The sequence below is a fragment of the Phacochoerus africanus genome, chromosome 15, assembly GCF_016906955.1.
Source record: "Phacochoerus africanus isolate WHEZ1 chromosome 15, ROS_Pafr_v1, whole genome shotgun sequence".
NCBI lineage: Eukaryota > Metazoa > Chordata > Mammalia > Artiodactyla > Suidae > Phacochoerus > Phacochoerus africanus.
The window spans coordinates 82,447,968-82,456,557 of NC_062558.1; the positions used below are offsets into that span (position 1 = coordinate 82,447,968).

Below are 8,590 nucleotides of genomic sequence, written 5' to 3' on the forward strand. Positions count from 1 at the left end.
AGGGTATCACCTCCTTCTGTGAAAGAAACATTAGGAACTCTTCTTATCCCAAGGGTACTTACTTCTCATCGTGTTTCACATACTAGCACACGCCGTATTGCTGAGAAAGCCCCTTTGGGTGAGGTGTCCTGTGCTGTCTGGAGGCCTGCCCTTCCTGTGGCTCCCACAGCAGTGGTGGGAAGCCTGGTCACCTCCTAAGTCCTTATCTAGGGAGCACTGGATGATTCCACTTGATCTAGCAGATGTTTTCTGAGCCTGATCTCTCACCTGTGCCTTGTACCAGATGTAAAGCAAGACAGACACAGGCCTCATGCTGATGGAGCAAAAGTTCTGGCAGTGCCTGGATGGAGAAAGAATCTTTGGGGTTTGGGGGAAAACAAGCCCCAAGGGCTGAAGTCTGAGGCCTTAGTCCTTCTTTCTGTCCCTGGTCTCTCATCTTGGCCAGAAGGGCAATCACTGAGGACCTGGCAGTGGTTCCTGGACCACAAGAGCCAAAGAAGAGAGGTCCAGGGGTCTCACCAATGCCTGATAGCAGGGTTGGGCCTATGCCCAAAGGCTTCCTCTCCAAGTTCTCCCATCCTCCATCACGTGGCCTGGAAAGAAGGGGCCTCTGAATTATACTGTGCTCCCCACACCTGATATGGAGTTGGCTCCACCACTGGGCAGGGAGTGTCCTGTGCACCAGGGCCACTAATTCTCAGCAGGAATGACTATTCACCAGAAGGACTCTGAGGGCACTGCAGCAACTTTCCCGCAGAACCCCAGAATGCCAAGTCAAAAATAGCTGCTTTCATGGGCCATTGGCCATGTTTTTGCAAGTTACTTTCTGCCACATGGGAGCTTCCAACTTCTGGGGGCCTCTCTCCTGGTCCCCTTCCCCAGTCCTGCTCCCTAGGACCTCAGCATTTTAAGCCCAGGAGGAGTCTCCCAGATCACACCCCCCCACCCCCGTTCCACATTCACGTGGCACACCTTCTGAGTCTTCACAATTCCCCACACTGGAAGATGGAGGCCAGAGTGCTGTATGCTTCCTGTGTCCAACATGGCTTTCTCCTGCCTTGTCGGCCCTGCTGCCTGCAGAGGGACCCAGGCCTATGAGTTGACTTCACAGCCCCCCCAGGATGCTCTTCAGATATGCACTGTCCTTCCCCGTTTCGAGGCTTTTGCTGGATGGAAACTGGACCCAGAAGTACAGCTGTGCAGGTGGCGTGTGCAGTCACAGAGAGACCACGCCCACACCTGCCCAGCCAGAGCAGCCTGACCCAGCTGAGGCCAGGAAGGATTCCCATGCAGGAACAGACAGCGGGGAGGGCTCCAACCAGGTGCTGGTTTACCCAGGGACTCCCATGTCAGCTGGGAGGTTGAAAGGTGTATCAGCAGGTCGCAGAGAGTACCTACCCCTCCAGGTTCTGAGACATTCCAGCAAGATGCCAGGGCCGAGGAGGGCAGTAGTTTCAGTAGATCTGGGCACTGTCTGTCTGGGGCTGGGCCGTTCCCAGAGGGTGGAACCCCCTCCCCCAACTTCCCTGAACCGTCACTGTGGAGCAGCACGGGAGTCACAGGCTGGCCTCACACTGACCGCTGTGGTGACCATTCCTCCAGCCTCTCCTGATCCTTCTTACTTCATGTGCACACACACACACGGTCCCCCAGGGTCACCAAGCTTAAGATCGTGTGGTTATCCCCCGTTGTCAGGGCCTGGGCTGGCAGGGCACGGTGTTGCTTGGGGCCACCTGGACTGTGGGGCCACCTGGACTGTGGGCAGAGGCCACAGCACAGCCTGGGGAGCAGCTTTTAGGAGAAACAGGAAGAGGAACCAGGTCCTGGAGAAGATCAGGTGTGGTGTGGCTGCCGTTTCCAAACCCAGGAAGGAAGGAGGTGTAAATGTTTCTGTGTGGCCCAGAAGACAGCGTGGGGAGGAGGGTAAAGACCAAGGAGATGTTTGGTCACCAGGCTACCCCTTCCGGGCAAGCAGCCTGGCCAGTCAGTGAGCTCCCTTCACTAGCAGAGTGTAAGTGGGGCTGGGGGCTCATAGGTGATGCCGGGAGGGGGGCGAGGACTTGGGCTCAGCCTTTCACTCTGAGATCTGAGCTCTGAAGGAAGGGCTGCTGGAGGCAGCAAACTGACTAGCAGGGGGCGTTTCAGTCTCACCCACCCATGTTTCCCCCGGACCCTCTAGTTAATCTATGAGAGAAGCACACCCGTCACAGCCTAGGCGGGTGGCCAGCAGGAAGGGTTTGGCAGGACTCAGAAGCCCCAGCTCTGCTCCTTTACTTTGGGCTCAATTCCATCCTGCTCCGGGCTTGCACTGAGGTCCCAGCTGCCACCGGAGCCTGCATGCCCAGTGCCACCCCCAGCCCGGGGCCCATGTGGGGGCACAGACCCCTGAGCTGCACGCCTGCCCCATGCCGTCGTCCTCGTCCATGTCTGCTCGCCGTCGCCGCCCCAGCTCGGGGCTGCACCACGCCGCCAGCAGCACCCCCGCCCGCCTCCCTGCTCCCTGGAAACATGCCCATTTCGCTTCTGCATCCTGCCCTCACTGTTGTTCATTGTTCTGGTGTCCGGGCGAGGGGGGCAGAGGGGCTCCCAGGGGCCTGGACCCCACTCTCAGAATCTCCGCTTATCTCAGAGCCTCTGGCCGCCTCCCTCCCGGCCCCACGTGGCCTCAGAGCCTCCCTGACTGGCACTTTTTGGGGGAGGATTTTTTGTTTGTTTCTCTGAGGGAAAAAAAAAAAAAAAAAGCATTCAGCCTTGTAGAGGGGTGGCTTTGTTTTGGGGGTTTGTTTTTTTTCCTGGTTTTGTTTGGTTTTCATTTCTCCAGGCATCTCGTCGCTGTACCTCGTCACCTCACCTTTCTTTTTCCTGCTCTCTCCTCCTCCACAGATGCCACACGCTGGCAGTTCTGACCAGCCCCATCCCTCCATACAACAAGGTTTGCACGTCCCACACCCCAGCAGCCAGTCAGGGCCTCCATTACATCACAGTGGGGCTCCTCCTCCTCCTTCCCAGCCTCCCCGGCAACCGCCACAGGCCGCTCCCAGCAACCATCCACACAGCGACCTGACCTTTAACCCCTCCTCAGCCTTAGAGGGTCAGGCCGGAGCGCAGGGAGCGTCCGACATGCCGGAGCCTTCGCTGGATGTAAGTTGGGGTCACCACGTGCCTTGGCCTGGGGCTAGGCCTGGCGCCGGGACCTGCCCGAGAGCAGGGGTGGGTGTTGAGGGCCCGAGGCCCAGGGTGGAGGAGGTGTAGCTGTGAGGAGGGATGGGTGGGTGGAGGGTGGGCTGCCCCAACCTGCCTCCCCTGGCTCAGAACCAGGGAACCCCACAGTGGGCAAGCCTCATAGAGAGTCCCAGTGTCCCCTCCCCGACCCTGCCAGCCCTGCCCCCGGTCCCCCTGACCACAGTCCTGCAGCCCAGCCCTGCCCGCACCTTTCCCCAGGCCCTCACAGAGACCCTCCGGGCCAGTTCTGGAGGCAGCACAGGAGGGTCCCTGCCCTTCTCCCCACTTCCCCTTCCCCCCACATTGGCTTGCCATATCTGCATCTGCCATGCTCTCTGGCCCGAGGCAGGGGAGGGGCTGGAGGGACAAGGTCCCTCTGTCTGTCTCGCTGGTATATGTCTGTCTCCAGTTTCTAGTCTGTGTGTTGTCCATGCCTTGTGCTTTTGCTCGCTCCATCGCTCACTGAGAAGCCCCCGTGTGGGGTGACAGAAGGAACGGCCTCGGGTCATGCTGGGGGGTAACTGAGGTGGAAGTGGGCAGCTGAGATTCGGGATCAGCCCCCTTGAGAACGGAATGGTCTGGAAGGTGGGGGAGGAGAACACTGAACGATGGGTGCTGGGCAGCTGGCCAGGGACATGCCGTGTCCCTCCCACCCCTCCCCGCTTAGGTTCTAGATCCCCCGAGAGGAGGCCTGCCCTCTCCTTGGTCACTCCTGCCCTTCATGCCCCAGCCCCAGCAGGAGTTACCCTTGGCCCCAGCAGTGTCAGGCTTTGTGGTGAAGGGGGTTCACTCAGCTTTTTGACCATCTTGGATTCTTACCCAGCTCTCCTCCCCAAGTCTGGCCAAGGCAGGTGCTTTTAGATTGAGGAGGGTCCCCTGTGTGACCAAAAGATTCCAAAGACCTCATGGTAGAGGGGAGGACAGTCTTCCTGGGGGCCACAGGGAAGAAGAGAACTGCCAGCAAGCCACAGGCTCAGAGCTCTTGGGAGAGGTACAGGGTAGTGGGAGCTGCAGAGACTGCTCAGCCTTAACATGCAAAGCCATGTGGTTTCTGCTGGGAGGCCCAAGTGCCCACAGCTCCTGGTGGCAGCATCTGAGCAACATGGTTCGTGAAGAGCCTTCCCAATTGGTGAGCTCAGGGCCCCTATGTCTCAGGCTCAAAATAAGACTAGCACGGTGGCCTGGGTGCGTCTGGGGATCACAGCGCTGCTAGTTTCCCTTGTTTGGGCCAGGACCCTAGGAGCCAGGTAGAGAGCAAATGAATAGGCCGAGGGGTGCCCTGCCTTCCTCACCCTGGGCTAGCCCAGCCCTCGGCCACCACCTTATCTGGGCATCTATACTTCTTTTCCAGCTCCTTCCAGAACTCACAAACCCGGACGAGCTCCTCTCGTACCTGGACCCCCCCGACCTGCCGAGCAATAGTAACGATGACCTCCTGTCTCTCTTTGAGAACAACTGAAGCCCGCCCCTCCGACGGGGCCACCCCTCCCCACACGACCTCCTTTCCCGTCTGCCCCACATACACCTTCCCGCTGGGAGCCCGTGCCCTCGGACCGCCGCCTTCTCAGTGTGGAGGGGCGGGAGGGTGCACTGTGAAGGCGCCGTGGGTCTGGAGCCCACGGCCAGAGCAGGCCCCGAAGATGACCCTCGAGATGAAGATGACCCTCGAGACGGGGCGCCGGCCCAGGGCGGGGGCACATACTGACGGCGGCTTCCGAACGACCCTCCAGTGCCCCCAGGTTCTTCCAGTTTCTAAACTGTAACCCGGCCTCCCCACTTCCTGGCCCAGAGCCGCCTCCAAGTGACTGTGAACCTGAGGGAGGGCCACCCAGACTCCAGCAGCCCCGAGCCTTGGAGGAGCAGCAGCAGTTGGTGGCAGTGAGAACGGCCTGCCTACCACCACCACCACCCACCACGGAAAAGCACAAACCTCTGGGAAAGAGAACTCTCAGGGGCCAAGGTTGTCACTTTGATCTCTGACCTCGAAGCCAGGATCCCCTATAAACACTCTCAGAAAGTGGAAAAGAGGACGAGATTCTGTGTTTGAGAGAGGGTGAGCCGTTTCTGCTTGGGGACCGGTGGGAAAGGGAGTCAAGGCCTCCTCAGCAACCTTTGGACTCAGGCCAGGGCCCGGCTATAGGGGAGCAGAGAGAGAGAACCCAGCCAAAATAATCGTGCCCTTAGTTGGGGGGTGGGGTACTGCCGGCTAGAGTTGGAGTCCAATAGAAACGGCAACTTAGAACTTTGCTCCAAGCCACTCCGTTTTCAAACGAAGCAGCTTAAAGCTATGAAGTCATCTGGAGAAAAGGAACATTGGACTTGGACAGCAAGCGAACCATTTCTCTCCATACGTTCTGTTTCCTTCCTCCTGCTCCCCCCTCCCCCACCTCCCCAAGACTGTTTCAGGGGACACCACTTCCCGCTGTCCTCGTACCCCTTTGGCCATCCGGACGGCAAGGTCGATGGTGGAAAGGCAGGAGATGCGCAAGCTCAGCGCAGGAACCCCAGGCATCCCTCTCTCTCCGGTCCTCTGTCTGGTCTGGCCTGTCCCTGTGCTTCTCTGCCCCAAGGCTTCAACCCACTATGTTGCCCTGTGTGCCCTTGAGCATCCCGTGGTGTTTCTGTGGCTGTCTCAGATGCCACACTTGGCTGCCAGCCTCTCCTTCCCTCTGTGTCCCTCTACCCCCACACTCCTGCTCACTCCAGCAGAAGCAGCCTCCCTCCACCACTTTGCTCCATCCCGCTTACTGCTCCAAGTCTTGAGCAGTAGCTTTTTGTGCATTGGTTCCAGGCTCCCCTGAGCCATGTGGCCCCTGATGCTGCCGGGCCATTGGGTCGCTTGGGTTCCCTCTGTAAATGTGTCGCGCCCCTGCCTTCGCTGCTGGGGCCCTCGCCTGCTCCCCCGTCCACTGTCCGTAATCTCAGTCTCCCTCTCCCTCTCTGTTTGGGGGGATCCTCAGCACTCCTCTAGATGTGACCGGAACGTTGGCCCCAGCTGTTGACTTCCAGTCACTGTGCCAGACGGGCCCCGGCACAAGGTTTTCTGTAGGAAAGCTGCCATCGTCCTGTCCCTGCCCCTTTTCCTTTGTCCTGTTGTCGAGGTTTTTTCAAACAGCCTGGTGTTCCGTATGCAAATCAATTATTTTAAGAATTGCTTTTGTAAATATCTTTGTGAATATTTTAGTATTGTCTTTGATAATATTCAACATTTTCATGACCTGGTTATAGCCTTTGCTGGTGTTTTTAAAATACCTTGACTCAACCACAGAAGACCGAGTCCCTTTTTTAAAAAAAAAAAACAACAAACAAAAACAAAAAAGCAACCAGGGCCATTTGTACAGATGAAGGGACGAAGAACATGGGTGGCTGTACCATGAGTTAGAAGACCAGGCCACCCACTGTTTCGAGCCATCCCCAGTTGGCTGGTGGGAACAAAGACGACACCAGGTAGCATGTAGCCATCTTTGCCCAGTGGCCGATAGCCCAGGCTGTGTCAGGCCATCCGGGAATGTTCCACCCCAGACAGACTTACAGACACCTTCCTTAGAAGGTCCCGCTTCCTGCCATGCAACGTTTTCTCAGAAAGGCCCAGGGTCCGTTCTGGTTCTTATGAGGATGCCCCACTCTGCTCATGGACTTGTCCACAGCTTGCGAGCACCAAGGGCCGATACGCTCCCACAGCCCAGGCTCCAGGCACCTCCCTCAGCCATCTCGGAGGAAGCCGTGGGCTTGGCACCTGAGGCAGGTTTCCTGGGTCCCCTCCCAAGTGAGCCTCCACCAGCAAGTTCAGCAAAGAGCTTTCCAGAACTGGGGTGCCTGAAGCCCATGCTCTGGGGACAGTACTCTTCCAGGTAATTCTGGAGCCAGGCCAAGGGGGGCGGGGCAGGGAGGGAGGCATCAAGGCGCCTGGGGTTGGAGCGAGCCCCAGCTGGTGACATTCAGGTGACCACAGCCTCCCCAAGCAGGGGCGGTTCTGAACTCCGGGGAGATGCTTCCCTAATCCTCTCGGATGACTACTTGGAGCCATAAGTAACCTCAACAACAACAAAAAAAAAACGATGCCTCAGCAAGCCACTTCTCCACGACAAGCATCCACCCAGGCCTCAGGCATGTTTCTGCCTCCACTCCACGGGATGGACAGGGCACCGGCGGGCAAGCGGAACGGCCCAAGTACAAGCGATCGCCCCATCTCCTTGGTTTGAAGCTTTACCCATGTATCATGTTCCTGTAGCCATTTTTATTTTTTAAGAAACTTCTGATACTTTCTCCCTAACGGAGGCCCTGAACCCCCAGAGAGCTACATGTCTGCTCCCTCGGCCTGACCCATCCAGATAGGGCGACGTCGGCAGCAGTGACTCAAGGGACGTGTGTACATATGTAAATGAGAAATAGAGACATGTTAACAGATGCATTCATTTCCCTTGGAATGTGTATTGTTTTTATTTTACGGAACAAAACAAAACAAACAAAAAAAAGGCTTGGAACTCCATCTTGACGTGGAAAAACTAGATCCTGTCTGTTAGCGTATGTGAGGTCTCCCTCCGCATCTGTCTCACTCATGTAATATACTCTGACTCTGTGTGGAAAGGAATTTTTGTTCCGTTTTGTTTTTTATTTTATCTACATGTACTATTTAGCTTCAGTGTACTAGTCCTGCCACCTGTGTATTTTTAGGGTGCTATGGAAATAATGAAAAGAAACGGGGATTTCAGAAGAAAATTGTAACCAAATTCATACTTTGTATAATTTTTGATATCATGATCGCAGGTGATCCACACGTACACACACGAACACGCCCACCGTGCAGCCTGAAGTTACTCCCACGGCGACCGTCATTGTCTTTGTACATCTCTGTACAATGCAATCATTTCATACTTTAAACTGGTCAGAAAACTAATTGTGATTTCTAGTCTTGCAAAGCTGTATGTAGTTAGATGATGTGACAACCTCTAATATTTATCTAATAAATATGTATTCAGATGAAACCTGTATATTAGGTGTTCATGTGGTTATTTTGTATTTAAAGATCAAATTATTTGACTATTGCTAGACATTTCTATACTCTGTTGTAACACTGAGGTATCTCATTTGCCCATGTTAATTTTTTTCTAAATAAATGGACAAAAAAACAAAGGTTTGGCGAATTAGCTATTTTGTGAATGTTAAGGAGTGGTATGGGTGTTTCTGTTTTGCTTTTAAACCACCACCCCTGCCCAATCATGCTACAAAAAGAAAAAAGAAAAAAAAAAGAAAAATCAGCCAGGTGTTAAGTTGGAAGAGCCTCTGACAGGTGTTCCTGGAAGAGGCTCTGGAACCTGGGTCAGAAGGATGTTCAGAGCCCAGTGCTCTTGCCTCCCGGTGTGTCCAG

General features: G+C 55.6%; 1 protein-coding gene across 5 annotated transcripts in view; it reads left to right on the forward strand.

Annotated features, from left to right (window-relative positions):
* Positions 1–8,213, forward strand: part of ZMIZ1 (zinc finger MIZ-type containing 1) — a 192,404-nt gene extending 184,191 nt beyond the window's left edge. For 4 of the 5 annotated variants that reach the window (XM_047762411.1, XM_047762413.1, XM_047762412.1 and 1 more), the window contains 2 exons: positions 2,884–3,141; positions 4,574–8,213. In XM_047762411.1, the coding sequence (XP_047618367.1) occupies positions 2,884–3,141; positions 4,574–4,681 (366 nt within the window). In that variant the 3' untranslated portion in view covers positions 4,682–8,213. The remainder of the gene's footprint in view (positions 1–2,883; positions 3,142–4,573) is intronic. The other variant, XM_047762414.1, reaches the window with a different exon arrangement.
* The last annotated feature ends 377 nt before the right edge of the window (positions 8,214–8,590 follow it).